At 41.7% G+C, this 18,127-nt stretch overlaps 1 protein-coding gene across 1 annotated transcript in view; it reads right to left on the bottom strand.

The window, feature by feature from the left end:
• The window catches only part of DNAH3 (dynein axonemal heavy chain 3), a 248,499-nt gene that overhangs the window by 156,400 nt on the left and 73,972 nt on the right, over positions 1-18,127 (bottom strand). The window contains exons 24-27 of the mRNA XM_027527056.1: positions 15,540-15,741; positions 13,568-13,660; positions 9,716-9,826; positions 2,072-2,186 (exon numbers count right to left, since the gene is read on the bottom strand). Of these exons, the coding sequence (XP_027382857.1) occupies positions 2,072-2,186; positions 9,716-9,826; positions 13,568-13,660; positions 15,540-15,741 (521 nt within the window). The remainder of the gene's footprint in view (positions 1-2,071; positions 2,187-9,715; positions 9,827-13,567; positions 13,661-15,539; positions 15,742-18,127) is intronic.

Here is an 18,127-nt window from a genome sequence, read left to right as displayed (position 1 = left end):
CTTATGGAAAATAATGAACAAGTCTTTGGTCAACCCAATATTAACTACTGTTATCATCCTTAAACTCTTGGGAAAGTGACCCAGAGTGCTTTTCAGTATGTAGTTACCACAAATGCTATCTCATCGTCAGTGCTATCCTTCTAGCCCTGTTCCAGGCCTCTAGAATATCCTGCTGCTGCTGCTAAGTCACTTCAGTCTTGTCCGACTCTGTGCGACCCCATAGACGGCAGCCCACCAGGCTCCCCTGTCCCTGGGATTCTCCAGGCAAGAACACTGGAGTGGGTTGCCATTTCCTTCTCCAATGCAGGAAAGTGAAAAGTGAAAGTGAAGTCGCTCAGTCGTGTCTGACTCTTTGCAACCCCATGGACTGCAGCCTACCAGGCTCCTCCGTCCATGGGATTTTCCAGGCAAGAGTACTGGAGTGGGGTGCCATTGCCTTCTCCCTAGGATATCCTAGGAGAATACAATTAGCCTGGCCTGATATACTTAGCAAAGGAAGGGATCTCATGAACCCATGTTAGGTTTAGTCTTTCCATGGAAGAAAGGTGTTGAGAAACTAAGTAAGAGATATATTTCTAGGTTTTATCCTTTCTGTAATAGGATTGTGAGCTTAATTTAATATTTTCACAGTGATGGGAGCCCTGAAGTTGATGAGTGGACATAGTTTATGCGAATCATTTTTTATGTACCTCACAAGGCAACTGTTATTTCAACTTCAGAACTAATATAGTGCTTGCAATCAGGATCTCAGAAATAGAACTTTGCAAAGGGACACTTCTGTAAGTCTCCTCCCTCTCTGTGAGAGAAATCTTTATTACAGTAAAATCCAAAATTCTGAAGAGTCCCTGCAGAAGATTACACCAAAATTACACTCTTTCATTCTTCCTGAGGAATTTAATTCCAATCCAGGTTCCTGGGAGGACCCAGATCCAAGAGCAAGTTGAATCTCAAGGCTTTGGGTTGGGGATGCCTTTCCAAAGCAGTATATGTTCATGTGTTCACGCATGAATGTGTATGTGTGTGCATGTGTATAAACTCGACCACTCTGAAGCATCCTGGGCAGTAACCATGCCTTCACTTATTACTCCTACAAGTTAAATACGTAGCCAGAGGAAGAGCACCTTCTCCCTCTCTCCTCCATATTTTATGCTAGTCTATCCAAATGAAATCAGATGAAATGAGCATCAGGGAGCTCCCAGGTGCCCTAGTGGTTAAGATTCCAGACTTTCACTGCCATGGCCTGGGTTCAATCCCTGGTCAGGGAACTGAGATCCCACAAGCCATGTGGCCAAAAGAAAAGAAAAAAAGGAAAGAAATGAGCATCAGCTTTATGGAGAGTAAGATGCATGAAATGCCAGTAGGAAGCTGGGTGTGTGAGCAAAAGAGACACTGTTACCAGGCAACCAGTTTGGTTCAGCCCTAGTTTCCTTGGTGATGATGGTGTGAGGGTGTGGGGGTGGTTTGTTTTATATAAAGACTCCAGTTCTTCCTCCTCCTTTCCTCCTTCCCTCTTTCTCTTTCTTAGGAAGAGTTGGAATGTATCTTCTCTTATCCATTCTCTCCCTGCATCACTGCCCATTTCCAGTTTTGGGGTTTGGAATCAGACACAGGTTCAAATTACAAAAGAGCCTCACTAGCTGTGTGCCTCTCAGCAAGTTATTTGCCTCTATAAACCACAGGCTCTTAATCTGTGAAATGTATATAAAAATGAGACAATGTATGTCACGCACTTAGCACAACGCTTGACAAAAAATTATTAGTTAAGATCAGTAGAAGGAAATTGCTTCGAGTTGGTAAATCTCAGAAATGGCTGTGGCCATCACGTTCTCAGAGCACTGCTTGGTGCTGGTGGTGGGGTTCTTGGAAATAAGGTTGGGGATGGGAGGGAAAACATAAGACGAGATACACAGAAGCATTGATTTCTTTTCCTTACCCCCTCATTTATTCTCAGTTGGAGAAGCCTCTCCCTAATGAAAAAGGGAACCTGAATCATTCCATCCAGATGGGAGGGAGGCAAGCTTGGCAGCTATCACTAATCAGTCACTAATGCTAGGAAAACCTCCTTGCTTACCGTGGACATCAATGACTGTGAGGGCCCCGAGGGTGAGTCGAGCTCCACTGCTCAGCTTCCCTCGAACCAGCTGAACAATCTGTGCAATCTGATCATTGCTCTTCTTCAGAAAATCCTGGCAGGGGCATAGGAGGGAACAACGTGTTAAGTTGTATTCTCCTGGTAATTCCTTCTCTGGAATGATACCATCCACACTCCATGGTCCAAACCAGACTCCTAGATGTCATCCCTCAACCTCCCTTTCCCTCAGGCCCAGTCATTAACCTCGAGACAGATTTCAAAAGCATAATGCCAACTGAAAGAAGTCAGATTTGAAAGTCTAGATACTGTATGATTTTACTTTTATAATGTTGTGGAAAAGATAAAATTATAAGGGCATAAAACAGAATGGTAGTTGCCAAAGGCTGAGAATAGTGACTATAAAGGGCATGAGGAAAATGTTAGGGTGTGTGGAACTGTTCTGTATCTTGGCTGTGATGATGGTTACACAAATGTACATGCTTGTCAAAACTCAGAAATGCACACTAAAAAGGATGAATTTTACAATATATATAAATTAGGCACTAAGCCAGAATTAACAAAAATGATTGAAACTCTTTTAGATTAAAGTAGACAAAGGAAACATGAAGCTGCTGCTGCTGCTAAGTCGAGTCAGTCGTGTCCGACTCTGTGCGACCTCATAGACGGCAGCCCACCAGGCTCCCCCGCCCCTGGGATTCTCCAAGCGAGAACACTGGAGTGGGCTGCCATTTCCTTCTCCAATGCATGAAAGTGAAAAGTGACAGTGAAGTCGCTCAGTCGTGTCCGACTCTTAGCGACCCCCTGGACTGTAGCCCACCAGGCTCCTCCATCCATGGGATTCTCCAGGCAAGAGTACTAGAGTGGGGTGCCATTGCCTTCTCCAAGGAAACATGAAAACTAAATATAATTCTGTATTGGATCCTAAACCAGACAAAAGATGAGTTTAAAAGGTTAAATAATAATATTGTATCAATGTTGTTGGATATTGTACTGTGGTTATGTAAGATGTTAATATGTTAATATACCTGGATGAAGGGTGTATGGGAATTCTTCATATTATTTTTGCAACATTATTTGCCTGTCTGACATTATTTCAAAATGAGTCAAACAATAAAAAACACTGGGACGACCCAGAGGGATGGTATGGGGAGGGAGGAGGGAGGAGGGTTCAGGATGGGGAACACATGTATACCTGTGGTGGATTCATTTTGATATTTGGCAAAACTAATACAATTATGTAAAGTTTAAAAATAAAATAAAATTAAAAAAAATTAAAACAGATTGCCTAACTAAAAAAAAAAATGAATGAAGAACATATGAGACCACCCTATGCTCATCTCACCTTCCTTATTTTTTTGTTATATGCTTCTGGGCAAGTGATTTTAACCCTCTGTGTCTCAGTCTCCTCATCTGTCAAATCTAGATAATTAAAGCTATTCTTCAAGAGATTTTGAGGAGTAAGACCCTGACGCTGGGAAGGATTGAAGGCAGAAGGAGAAGAGGGTGACAGATGATGAGATGGTTGAATAGCATCACTGACTCAATGGTCAGGAGTTTGAGCAAACTCCAGAAGATTGTGAAGGACAGGGGAGCCTGGAGTGCTGCATTCCATGGGGTCACCAAGAGTTGGACAGGACTTAGCAACTGAACAACAACAAATGTAAAGAACTTGGCACAATGTCTGGTATGAATAAAGTGTCCAGTAAATAGTGGTGGTTATTATTATTAATTATAATATCCTTGCTATGCTATGCTAAGTCACTTCAGTCGTGTCCGACTCTGTGTGACCCCACAGACGGCAGCCCACCAGGCTCCCCCGTCCCTGGGATTCTCCAGGCAAGAACACTGGAGTGGGTTGCCATTTCCTTCTCCAATGCATGAAAGTGAAAAGTGAAAGTGAAGTCGCTCAGTCGTGTCCGACTCTCAGCGGCCCCATGGACTGCAGCCTACCAGGCTCCTCCGTCCTTGGGATTTTCCAGGCAAGAGTACTGGAGTGGGGTGCCATCGCCTTCTCCAAGAATATCCTTAACACATAGCATAAAAAAAGTCTTTAAAAAATATTTATTTATTTGTTTGGCTTCACAAAGTCTTAGTTGAAGCATGTGGGTACTTTAATTGCAGTACGTGGGATCTTTAGTTGCAGCATGAGAGATCTAGGTCCCTAACTAGGGCTCAAACCTGGGCCTCCTGCATTGGAGGCATAGAGTCTTAGCCACTGGACCACTAGGGAAGTCCCCTAATTGGCTTTTTGATGCATCCCTGGTGCCCTTGGTATGTCTGCAAGCCACTGGGGACAGAACTGTTCTCCACATCTCTCTTAACCACACACATTACACAGCAATTCTGGTCAGATTGCCTTTAGTTGCTGGAATGCACCGTGCTTCTCGTTGTCTGATTTTTGCACATTTTGGTCTCTCTCTCTCTCACGCTCTTCCTCCTGATCTGTGCTTGACTACTCCCTATTTATATTTTATGTCTCCTCTTAGACCCTCTTTTTCTGGGACATCTTACCCTCTCTTACTTTTAGTTTTCTCCTTCCTTTCCATGATTTCTGGATCCCTGTACTTTCCTTATCACAGCTTGATAAAGGAACCTTTAAAAAAAATCTTTCTCACTTGACTGTAAATTCATGTCAAGGACAATGACTGTTTGATTCACTACTAATTCCCTTTCCCTAGCAAAGTTCCAGTTGCAGATATCCAACAAATATTTGTTAAATGAACAATAGGTCGGTGATAGATGGATGGATAGAAATTCTGTACCAACAACTTTAGGATGCCAAGGCACATCATTCAGCATGCATGGTACTCCAGAGCTTGAATGTGTGATGCGAAGCATTCTATTCTTTACAGGTAGGAAATTGTAGCACACAAACGCAGTTGCAAAAGTCAGAATTTTTAGTGTTTCTAAGGTTTCAAATAATGTACATGAAAGCAGTTTTCAAGTGTAAACTACAACACATCTATTAGGAATTATGAACAATAAATCTCTAAAAAGTGCAGCTGCTTGTTGTTCAGTCACTCAGTCATGTCCAACTCTTTGCGACCCTGTGGACTGCAGCACAGCAGGCTTCCCTGTCCTTCACTATCTCCCAGAGTTTGCTCAAACTCACGTCCATTGAGTCAGTGATGCCATCCAACCATCTTATCCTCTGTCACCCCCTTCTCCTCCTGCCCTCAATCTTTCCCAGCATCAGGGTCTTTTCCAATGAGTTAGCTCTTTGCATTAGGTGGCCAAAGTACTGGAGTTTCAGCCTCAGCATCAGTTCTTCAAATGAATATTCAGGGTTAATTTCCTTCAGGGTTGACTGGTTTGATCTCCTTGCAGTTCAACAGACTTTCAAGAGTCTTCTCCAACACCACAATTTGAAAGCATCAATTCTTTGGTGCTCAGTCTTCTTTATGGTCCAACTCTCACATCCGTACATGACTACTGGAAAAACCATAGCTTTGATATGCAGACCTTTGCTGGCAAAGTGATGTCTCTGCTTTTTAATATGCTGTCTATGTCTAATTTGCCATAGCTTTACTTCCAAGGAGCAAGCATCTTTTAATTTCATGACTATAGTCACTGTCTGCAGTGATTTTGGAGCCCCCCAAAATAACGTTTGTCACTGTTTCCATTTTTTCTCCATCTATTTGCCATGAAGAGAAGGGCTAGATGTCATGATCTTAGTTTTTTGAATGTTGCGTTTTAAGCCAGCTTTTTCACTCTAGTCTTTCACCTTCGTCAAGAGGCTCTTTAGTTCCTATTCACTTTCCGCTGTTAAAGTAGTAGCTGCATATCTGAGGGCTGATGATATTTCTCCCAGAAATCTTCATTCCAGCTAGACTCCAGTCATCTAGCCAGGGATTTCATATGATGTACTCTGCATATAAGTTAACTACACAGGGTGACAATATACAGCCTTGACATACTCCTTTCTCAATTTTGAACCAGTTCATTGTCCCATGTCCTGTTTTAAGTGTTGCTTCCTGACCTGCACACAGGTTTCTCAGGAGATAGGTAAAGTGGCCTGGTATTCCCATCTCTCTAAGAATTTACCACAGTTTGTTGTGATCCACACAGTCAAAAGCTTTAGCATAATTGATGAAGCAGAAGTAGATATTGCTTTTGGAATTGCATTGCTTATTTATATGATCCAGCAGATGTTGGCAATTTCATCTCTGGTTGCTCTGCCTTTTTAAAACCCTGCTTGTACATCTGGAAGTTCTCACTTCATGTACTGCTGAAGTCTAGCTTGAAGGATTTGGCACATAATCCTACTAGTATGTGAAATGAGTGCAACTGTACAGTAATTTGAACATTCTTTGGCATCACTTTCTTTTGGATTTTAACAAAAACTGACCTTCTTCAGTCCTTTGGTCACTGCTGAGTTTTCCAAATTTGCTGCCATATTGAGTTCAGCACTTCAATAGCATCATCTTTTAGGATTTGAAATAGCTCAGCTGGAATTCCATCACCTCCACTAGCTTTGTTCATACTAATGCTTCCCAAGGCCCACTTGAATTTACACTCCAAAATGTCTGGCTCTACTTGAGTGGCCATACCACTGTGATTATCTGAGTCATTAAAATCTTTTTTTGTACAGTTCTGTGTATTCTTGCCACTTCTTCTTAATCTCTTCTCCTTCTGTTAGGTCCTTGCTCTTTCTGTTCTTTATTGTGCCCATCTTTGCATGAAATTTTCCCTTGGTATCTCCAATATTCTTAAGGAGATCTTTAGTCTTTCCCATTCTATTGCTTTCCTCTATTTCTTTTCATTGTTTACTTAAGAAAGCTTTCTTATCTCTCCTTGCTATTCTCTAGAACTCTGTATCTTTCCTTTTCTCCTTTGCCTTTCACTTCTCTTCTTTTCTCAGCTATTTGTAAGGCCTTCTCAGACAACTATTTGCCTTTTTGCATTTCTTTTTCTTGGGGATGGTTTTGGTCACCACCTCCTATACAATGTTATGAACCTCCATCCATAGTTCTTCAGGCACTATGTCTGCCAGAACTAATCCCTTGATCTATTTGTCACCTCCACTGTATAACTGTAAGGGATTTGATTTAGGTTATACTTGAATGGCTAGTGGTTTTCCCTACTTTCTTCAATTTAAATCTGAATTTGGCAATAAGGAGTTCATGATCCAAGCCACAGTTAGCTCCTGGTCGTGTTTTTGCTAACTATATAGAGCTTCTCCATCTTCAGCTGCAAAGAATATAATCAATCTGATTTCAGTATTGACCATCTGGTGATATCCATGTGTAGAGTCATCTCTTGGGTTGTTGGAAGAGAGTGTTTGCTATGACCAGTGTGTTCTCTTGGCAAAACTCTGTTAGCTTTGCCCTGCTTCATTTTGTACTCAAAGGCCAAACTTGCCTGTTAGTCCAGGTATCTCTTGACTTCCTACTTTTGCATTTCAGGCCCCTATGATGAAAGAACATTGTTTTGTGTGTGTGTGTGTGTGTGTGTGTGTGTGTGTATGTGTGTGTGTGTGTGTATTGTGTGTGTGTGTTAGTCTTGTAGGTCTTCATAGAACTTTTTAACTTAGCTTCTTTGGCATCAGTGGTTGGTGCATAAACTTGCATTACTATAATGTTAAATAGTTTGTTGGAAATGAACTGAGGTCATTCTGTCATTTTTGAGACTGCATCCAAATACTGCATTTTGGACTCTTTTGTTGACTATAAGGGGTACTCCATTTATTCTAAGGAATTCTTTCCCATAGTAGTAGATATAATGGTCATCTGAATTAAATTCACCCATTCCCATCCATTTTAGTTCACTGATTCCTAAAGTGTTGATGTTCACTCTTGCCATTTCCCGCTTGACAAAATCCACTTTACCTTGATTCATGGACCTAACATTCCAGGTTCCTATGCAATATTTTTCTTTATAGCATGGGACATTACTTTCATCCCCAGACACATCCACAATTGAATAAAATTTCTACTTTGGCCTAGCCTCTTCCTTCTTTATGGAGTTGTTTTTCCACTCTTCCCTAGTAGCATATTGGACACCTACTGACTTGGGGGGGTGGTGCTTATCTTCCAGTGTCATCTTTTTGCTTTCTCATTTTGTTCATGGGGTTCTCAAGCCAAGAATACTGAAATGGTTTGCCATTCCATTCTGCAAGGTACCACATTTTATCAGGCCTTGACTAGCAAGGACATGCCTTCAGCCACTCCATGTAGCTGGATGACACGCCTGGTGCCCTGGCTGTCCCATTGCTGGTCCATGTTCAGTGTGTAGACCTTCACAGGCTGCAGGGTGTCTGTCAATGTGCTGTCCGGGGAGGGGAGTGGGGGTGCGGTGGAGTCAAGGCCCTGCTGGAGTTGCTAGGAAGGGGATCTACAGAAGGCTGGAGCCAAGGCTGGTGGATGCCCAGGAGTGGAGGGCTCCCTGGCCTTGCTTCTGCTGCTGGCCAACCTGGGGACAATCTGCTGCCCACATGGCCCTCTGCTGGCCGACCTCTGGCCCCTCCTTTCCTCCTCTCCAGTTCCTTGGCATTATGATCCAGGCTCGGCAAGCCTGGCTGCCTGGAAGGGTGTGCGCAGTGCTTCTTGGCCTCCTGCCCCATCCTGCTGGGAACTTGGGGTGCTGGTTACTACCCTGCTCCTGCCTCGACCTCCCCATGATCTCTGTGAAGCTGCTTCCCTTGCCAAAAATTGCAACTTGATCAAATACTAATGTTCTAATCTTAATGTATAAAGCAAATAGCACATTAAAATATATTCTGGCTCCCAGATAATCATATATAGGGGGAATATTGCATCAGCAGATCTGATGCGATAATCATAGAAAATTACACCATGGTAAAAATGTTGGGAATGGAGTTACCATTTACTCAGTCAAAAAATATTTATCAAGCAACTACTTGGCACTGCAATAACCCCCTGAGATATAATAATGAGCAAACCAGACATGGCCTTTTCCCTGTGGAGTTTATAGCCTATGATCTTAATACTGAATAACTTATCAGCATCCCATTTAACCCTGTAAGGTGTGGTGGTATAATTCCTTTCATTTTATAGACAAGGAGACTGAGACTCAGGTTAGGTAATTTGCCCATCGTCACATAGCTAACAGGTGAAGGTGTCAGAGGTTGAACTCAAGTCCATCTAGGTCCTGAACTCTCAAGTATAGGCATTAGTGGCAGAGTTAAGGGGAAATATGTGTGCCTGTATCTGAGGATAAGCAGGACCTGAGTATTCATGGTTTCAAGAGAAAGCTGAAGAAAAAGCTAGAGGTGGGTGAGTGTTGGACTGGGCGTGGTGAAAAGGGATATGGTGGAGAAAGAAGAGAGGAAAACAGGACCAGGTGGCTTCTCGGCATAGGAAAAAGATGAAGAGGTCTCTGTTAGTAGAAATTCTGCCAGGTTGGCACTTGGAAGGAAAGGATGATAAAAGTTAAGATCCTTTAGCCTAGAATTTCTATCTAGGAAGAAATGTGAGAGTTCCTGCACTACAGAACTTGAGGACAGTCCTAATTCCAAACATGCGTCCTGAAGCAAACCCTGACTTCTGTGACACCATGGGGCTATTTATGTTTCCTTTAGAAAAATGGCACTCTAATTATACGTCATTCAAATCATAATCTAGCTTAAATCTCCTCTATAAGCTTCATGACAGGCTCACTTACCGGTAGGGTCTTTTCAATCAGGGCTTGGGAAACCTCCTGGGTCCAAAAGATGGAGGAGACACAGATAACCACCTGGCCAGGCCATTGCAAGACCCACTGATTACGGGGGACCTGGGAAAGCGCAGGAGGGCAGTTTGCAGGGTCAGTTCATCTTGTGTGATTTAAACTGACTTCCTAAAATATCCACCACAATCTTATCCCCTCAACAAAAACAAAAGTCATCCCCAGCCTCAAAGGTTACATACAAGTCTTAACATTTCTGGGATTATTGATTTATGTCTTCCTCCCTAAATTTTATAGAAAAGAAAAAGATCCTCACCAACAATTTCATTAATTCCATCACCTACAAATTGGCACTTGCCATCTACATCTACAAGGATTAATTATGAGCTGCTGCAGCTGCTGACCTTCAACACCCCTCTGAAAGGAGTTCAGGGTTATCAGGAATAAGTCACTCTAAGCTCTGGGAAAAACTGGCAGAACAGGTCTTCAGATAGATATTTTCAGGAGATGATTTTATGAGCCCAATTCTTGAAAATCCTCTTATCTAGAAAAACACTAAAATCCTTCATGGTGGTATCTGCTCCTTGTGATTAGCAGTAACCTTCATGAGACTAGAAAAAAACCTTCTGTAAATAATATGTGCTTGATTGTGCATACTCCCCCTTCACCAAAATCATATATACACTGACCTTCCTTCCTTTACCTCTTTGGAGCAGTTTCTCAGATGTATCTGAAATGCTGTCTCCTGGCTATAGTCTTCATTTTGCCCCAAATAAAACTCAGCTCACAACTTTCACAGTAACAGGGATAGGGTACAGGGACAAAGTAGGTGATTAAATAGTTAATCTCACTAGGGGATTGTAAGTAGAATAAATATAGGAGACCCCTGTAAGTTAATGACTATGCAAGAAAAGCAGGTTTGCTTAACTATAAGACCAAGCAGCTTGTTTAGCAACAAAACCATGCAACAGAAGCATAAGACGTGCCCCAAAACAATAAAACAATGGGGGCATGAAAGCCACATCTTTCCCAGTGAACTCAGTACGTTAACAACCCCTAGGACACGCTCTCTGCATGCATGAAAAACAATAATCTGTGGAGCTAGCTTGGTCATGTAGGGACAAGAAAACTCCCCTGCCCAACTTGAAGGAGGAGCTCATGATGGAAGCACAATGTCTACTTGAGAAAGACAAAGAAGTTCTTCCTTTACCCACTTTTTCTTTGATTATGAAACTGTAGCCCTGTAGGTTCTTGGGGCATGGTATCCTCTTGCCTGCCCACTTGTAAGCCTCACAAGCATCTTCTTCTAATAAATCCCTTTTTACCTATCATTTTGCTTCTTGCTGAGTTTTTTCCTATGCTGAGACACAAAGGACTATGGTAATGGAGCTGTTTTCAATGTTGTGCATTTTTTTCAATCAATAACTTTTTTTTTTTAATGCTCCCATCTAGGGATTTTACACAGTTATAATCAAGGTGTTGTTCAGAAAGTATTTATATAACTACTCTTTTTGATAGCTACATAATATTGCAATACTGCTCCACAATTTTCATAGCCATGACAGCCCCTAACTTTTTTAAACTTCTCTGTACATAGATAGAAATTATCCATAGAAGGCAAATTATGGCTTGAGAGCCATGTCTGAAGTTAGGTTGTAACACAGTCAGGCCATTGTTGAACCTATCGTCTAAGCATGCTTTTGCACTACAAAGGCAAGGATAAATAGTTGTGATTGGTGTATATTGCCTGCAGAGTGAAAATCATTTGCCATCTGGCCCTTTACAGAAAAAGCTTGTCTGGCTATAGATGCAACTGCATGAAATAACTTCATGCAGGTAGCCATTTTTCTTTAACTTTTTATTTATAATGTATCGGGGGACAAAGGACTTGGTTTTTCATTTACAGTACAAATACTACGGAGAGAGGCAACAGCGTCAGTCCTGGGTACATCAGTGGGAAGGTGTTAATTGAATATTCCTTCTTTAATGGAAAAAGTCCTGGGGGTAGGGGTGGGGCCTCAAAGTTAGAAACACTTAAAATAGAGGAGACTAAAGATCTAGTCAAATTTCTCACTCTCCTCTGTCACTTTCATCAAGAGGCTCTTTTAGTTCTTCTTCGCTTTCTGCCATAAGGGTTCACGGGGTTCTCAAGGCAAGAATACTGAAGTGGTTTACCATTTCCTTCTCCAGTGGACCATGCTTTGTCAGAACTCTCCACTGTGACCCATCCATCTTGGCCCTACATGGCATGGCTCATAGTTTCACTGAGTTAGACAAGGCTGTGGTCCATGTGATTTGTTTGATTAGTTTTATGTGGTTGTAGTTTTCATCCTGTCTGCCCTTTGATGGATAAGGATAAGAGGCTTATGGAAGCTTCCTGATGGAAGGCTCCTTGGAAGAAGAGTTATGACCAACCTAGACAGCAATTTAAAAAGCAGAGACATTACTTTGCCAACTAAGGTCTGTCTAGTCAAAGCTATGGCTTTCCAGTAGTCATGTATGGATATGAAAGTTGAACCATAAAGAAAGCTGAGTGCTGAAGAACTGATGCTTTTGAACTGTGCTGTTAGAGAAGACTCTTGAGAGTCCCTTGGACTGCAAGGAGATCAAACCACTAAATCCTAAAGAAAATCACTCCTAAATATTCATTGGAAGGACTGATGCTGAAGCTGAAGCTCCAACACTTCGGCCATCTGACATGAAGAACTGACTCACTGGAAAAGACCCTGATACTGGGAAAGATTGAAGGAAGAGAAGGGGACAACAGAGGGTGAGATGGTTGGATGGCATCACTGACTCAATAGACATGAGTTTGAGCAAGCTCCAGGAGTTGGTGATGACTGGCATGCTGCAGTCCATGGGATCGTAAAGAGTTGGACACGACTGAGCAACTGAACTGAACTGAAAGATCTAGTCTGCCAACAGTAAACTTAAGAGTAATTGTGACAGGTTCTTTTCCCTTACGCCTTCTGTTATACAAGTCACCTAAAGCTTTGGGAGCTAAATGAGTTGTGCCCTTTGGAGTGTCATCTACAAATTGCCACTTGCCATCTACCTCTATACGGATTAAATCATGTGCTGCTGCAGCTGCTGATTTTCAGCATCCCCTAAAAGGAATTCAGGGTGGAGAGCAGAAATGAGGCACTCTGTGCTCTGAGAAAAACTTGCAGCACGGGTCTTCAGATAGACATTTTTCAGGAGCCATTTTTATCAGCTCAATTCTTATATATCCTTCCATCTAGAAAAGCACCAATACCCTTCATGGTGATGAGTGCTCCTTGTGACTAGCAGAAACCTGAAAAAATATGTGCTTGATTGCATGTATTCCCCTTTCACCAAAATTACATGTATACTGACCTGCCCCCTACCTCTATGGAGCAATTTCTCAGAGGTGTCTGAAGTGCCATTTCCCAGACTACAGTCTTCTTGTTGCCCCAAATAAAACTTACCTTGCAATTTTCACATTGTGCAATTTTTTAAAGTAAACAGGGCATGTGCAATGCTAAATGAAAAACCTAGGGGAGGGGATGCTTAATCAGGAAGAGGCTCTAAATAAACCTCTTGCCATCAATTATTTTCACAGAAAGGACTGGCCCACAGCAATCAAAGGGTTCTGGCTCATAGGATATACTGGTATGGGCTGCTTGTAATTGTAAACCTTTCATATTCAGAACTATATATACTGCCCCAGGATTTAAATGGAAAAAGAAGAGAGGCACAGAGGGGTCAGGTGTTATTTATCAGGAGAGGGATGGGTTTTAGTGGAAGATGGGCTTCCATTTAACCTTGGCACCCACATTTTTCTTGGTGTGCCAACACCCTGGCATGTGTGCCCCAGTTTTCATTTACCTGGACATATGCTTCAATCCCAAGTTTAATAACTTCCTGCATACTGGCAAGCATCATCTGTTCCACCTGCAGGAGCCATTTTTCCACCATGCCCTGCAGGTTGAGACAGACAGAGAGGACAGTTAACCAAGCCTGGAGGGAGGGACCATGGGCAGAGGCCAGCTTTCTCTCAGCAAAGGGCTGGAGGGAGGCCAAAGGTTTGCACACCTTCAAGCCAATATTCTTTAACTATTGGTCAAACTTATTTACTGTATTCTCAGAAGTGTATGTTTCAAAAAAGGGACAATAGAGACTTTTTAACATACATTTCTTTCACATTTTCTGAAAGACAACTTCACAGGAGACAACTGACACATTTATACTTTAGATTGAGAAATAAGATATTGCCTGTCATGTCATTAATTAAAGAAGTTGCAGCCACCAGCAATTGCAGCCACCCTGTATCCCCTGAAGGTGAACCCTAAAGGAACTCAGGAAGGAGACAAAGAATACCTGCCTACAAGCTGCAGTCACCCCCAAAGGTGCAGCTTGAGGAAACTCAGGATGTGAAAACACAGGATACTGGCCCCAGATAGCTGAGGTGGATATCAAAGGACTGATTTCAGTGAGCCCAGACTCTTGCATCTTCTCATACATAGAAAAACAATAAATTCCTTAACCTGTGCTATCTGGTTTTCTTTCATTAACAGTAATCTTTTGACATTCAGAAGTCACAAAACTCCTAAATATCCTGGCTCCCCTCCAACCTCCAGCAGTTTTCTCAGGCTTACTTGAGATGCTGCCTCCCTAACTTGACATCCTAAGAACGTATGCTGAATAAAACAGAACTCAACTTTTAGGTGGTACATTTTTTTAGTCTACAAGTTCATAAAATAAACTGTCCATTTCTAATTGAACAGTTTTAATTCTTGCATTATTCCAGGGGTCCTCAAACTTTGCTGAGCATTGGCATCATCTGGAGTTCTTTAAAAGTTATGGATTCCTGAACCCCACTCCCGGACATTCTGATTTGATTGGTATGGGATGCAACCAGGGAAAATGGAGTTTTTAGAATGTCTACAGGTAATTAGAATGTGCAGCATACTATTCAGTGTTCGAGTTTCAGGTAACTGTACCTGCTGACCTCAAGTGCTTGTAAGCTAGCTCGTGTCTGGTTCCAAGGTGTAATTCCTAGTTGCTGAAACTTAAATGTGTGGGTGGCAAAAATGGTCTACCGAGCAAGGCCAAGAATGCTAGTCTACTTCTACTGTGAAGTGCTGTCATGTTCAGCAAGAGTGGAAGTAACTCACATTTTACTCGTTATATAAGGGCACATGTATTAAAAATGTGAGCTAAATGGCATTAAATCCATGATATATTATTGACCTTTAAAAACACCTGCCCCTACTGGACAGTTTATTGATCTGACTGGATCTCTTTGAATTTAGATCTGCTCATGGGGATTTAAACAGTATTAGTTGTTTTGGATCTGGTTCCTGCTACTGTCTCCACATCAAATCTTACTGAAATCTTTCCACAAATTTAGGGTGCCAAGTGAATTGCAGTATAATCTCCATCTTAGAGATGAACAAGCAGACCCAGAAAGATTAGTTCCCAAAGTCGGCTGTGCTGTGTGCTTAGTCTCTCAGTCATGTCCGACTCTGTGACCCATTGGCCTGTAGCCTGCCAGGCTCCTCTGCCCATGGGATTTTTCAGGCAAGAATACTGGATTGGTTGCCGTTTCCTTCTCCAGAGTATCTTCCTGACCCAGGGATCGAACCCACATCTCCTGTGTCTCCTGTATTGCTGGCAGATTCTTTACCTGCTGAACCATCAGGGAAGCCCCAAAGTTATCCCATCATTAAGTTATGGAATCTAAATGTTCCATACTCAGTCTGAAACCAGAGTCTAAATGCTTAACCAACATATAATCTGCTTCTCTCTGTTTTGCTGTTATAAAGAAAAGAACTCAAAAATGGGTAAATGGAATTACTTTGGCTTGAGCTGGGTAGATTTTCTGTTTGAATGGAACGATTTCTTTTTCTGAGCTGATCATGCCCACAATCTCCAGACTGTCTGTAAACTCCAGCTTGGCAATTCCTTCAAAGCACTTCTTCAAGTGTGGCTGCACCCGGAGAGGGTCCTTTGTCTCTGACAATATCTCCAGCAGCTCATCATTTGATAGGAAGAAGAACCTATTTCAAAGCAAAGCAAGATGGCTACTGGAATCTCTTCTAAGAGCTTCTGTTCCCAACAGAAGTGATACTCCCTGTCAGGCAGATGACAGTCTAGTGAACACCAGCTACTTCTAGGGCCTTATCTAAGCCCAAGTCCCCTTCACCATTTTTCATCTAGGGCATAGAGACTGGAGACAGTTTTGACTCAGAGCCAAAAAAAGAAAAAATGATTAAAGCTGCTATATGTGGGTTTTATATGGCTGTGTGTGAGGAGCTGATATCAGTTGAAAGACATCTAAATAGAGCAGTGGTTCTTAACTTTGTCTACAGCTTAGAATCACCTGCAGAGTTTAGGGAAAAAAGTTTTAATGCCAAGGTTCCACTGCCCAGAGATTCCAATACTGATCTGGGATCTTATATTTTTAAAAATCCCTGTGATTCTAATGTGCAAGCAGTGTTGAGAACTACTGGGCAGGAGGAAAGAAAACTTCCTTATCTTTCCTTATTCTCAGAAAATGTTACAGGTGGGAAATAAGTGCACATTAATAATGAGCCTATTTATGTGCAGAGGGCTTTATCATGTTTTATATTAGAGATAATAAGATAGCTTCACTCTCTTACTTAGACCTTAAGGGCAGGGAGAGCAAACTTTCAGAAAATGTTCTAGGGATAAATCTCTACAGTAACCACTAGGTTTTACATTCAGTAATGGAAGGATCATATAATGACAGTTTTCACTGTATGTATTGCTGTTCAGTTGCTGTGTCATGTCCAACCCTTTGTAACCCCACGGACTGCAGCACACCAGGCTTCTCTGTCCTTCACTATCTACAAAAGGCCATGATATTTGTAACTTCTTTGTTCAAGAGATGAAGTCTGTTTTCACATCTCTTGAAACTTGGCTGGCTCTGAGTCCTGCTTTGGCCAATAGATTTTGGAAGACATGAATTTGCACTAGTTTCAAGCTTAGACATCAAGAGGCCTTGAAGTTTCAACTCTTGCTGCTTTTGGGAACACTGCAACCATCACCATATGAATAAACCCAGGCTAGCCTTCTGGAGGTTGAAAGACATTTGGCTCAATTATCCTCGCTGCCCTGGCCAACAGGAAACTAACCACCAGACAAGTGATTGAGGCGACGGACTGCCAGTTGACTGCAATCAACATGAGTGAGCCCTGATGAAGCCAGAACTACCCAGCTGAGCTCTGCCTAGTTTTCCAACCCACAGAATTGTGGGCTCAGTAAACAGTTGCTGTTTTACACTTCTAAGTTTGGAGGTGGCTTGTTATGTAGCAAAGCAAATTAACACACTGTAACTGAGGGTTGAATGGATAGGAATAACTCAATAATTATTTGTTGGGTGGTTGACTAACCATTATCTAATTAGGATGTCAATTTCTCCCACTCCCAAGTGAAATTCAAATAGGTGATCTCTACGAATTCATCATGTGTGACAATGAATAAGGCTCAATGGCCATAAGAGTAATAATTAGTATTTTGTATAATTTAAAACTAAAAATATTATTTAGCACTCTGTATTTTCAAGATAAAATTCATTTAAAACATGTGACTATCAAGAACATTTTCCAAGTCTTTTCTGAGAGTGCTTACTTTTATTCCATAAAAATACACAAAGAAATACTGATACTTTGTGTATGTAGTTAATTAACTTAGGGAGAAGATGAAGCTCAGAAAATTTAAATAACTGAGTGTCTTATCCAGACTACCTGAATTTGTCCATTTACCAGTCTTATGCTTTTCAGCAAGTTTTGTTTCCTCATTTGTAAAACTGGGGTAAAAACAATGTTAGCAACTTCATAGGATTATTGTAAGGGCTAAATCAGATAATATGTGTAGGCACTTAAAGTGGTGACCTGGCATATGGTAAATACTGTATTAACGTTGGCTATTATTCATATTTTTATTAGGAAAAACATTAGTGGGCATATGATTGGAAGCTCATATCTCAGAGGTTTCCTCTTAACAAAGTTTTGTGCTTCCAAGTCAAGGTTTTTTTCACTATCTGTGCCGTATTTGTGTTATCCAACACTGAAGCCCTTAGCCAAATGTGGCTATTTACCTTTAAAAAATTAATACTAAATAAATTAAAATTTTACTAAGTTACACTAGCCACATTTCAAGTGCTGGATAGCCATACGTGGTTATGAGGTCTGCTTAACTCCAAAGTCCAGGCTTTTGAGTACTATACCCCTCTAACTGGGTGTCTGACTATGCTGGCTCCATTGGTGTCCATTCAACCTCACTCTAAATAGTGACTATGAAGACATGCATTACCCCTGAGAGCTGTCTCTTGGGGAATGGAAAACCTCTAAAGAATATGGAATAGATGTGTGTGTGTGCTTGTGTGCTTAGTCGCTCAGTTGTGTCCAATTCTTTGCAACC

Source organism: Bos indicus x Bos taurus, chromosome 25 (assembly GCF_003369695.1).
Source record: "Bos indicus x Bos taurus breed Angus x Brahman F1 hybrid chromosome 25, Bos_hybrid_MaternalHap_v2.0, whole genome shotgun sequence".
Taxonomy (NCBI): Eukaryota; Metazoa; Chordata; class Mammalia; order Artiodactyla; family Bovidae; genus Bos; species Bos indicus x Bos taurus.
The sequence above is the reverse complement of the archived record's forward strand: the minus strand, read 5'-3'. Positions and strand labels throughout refer to the sequence as shown.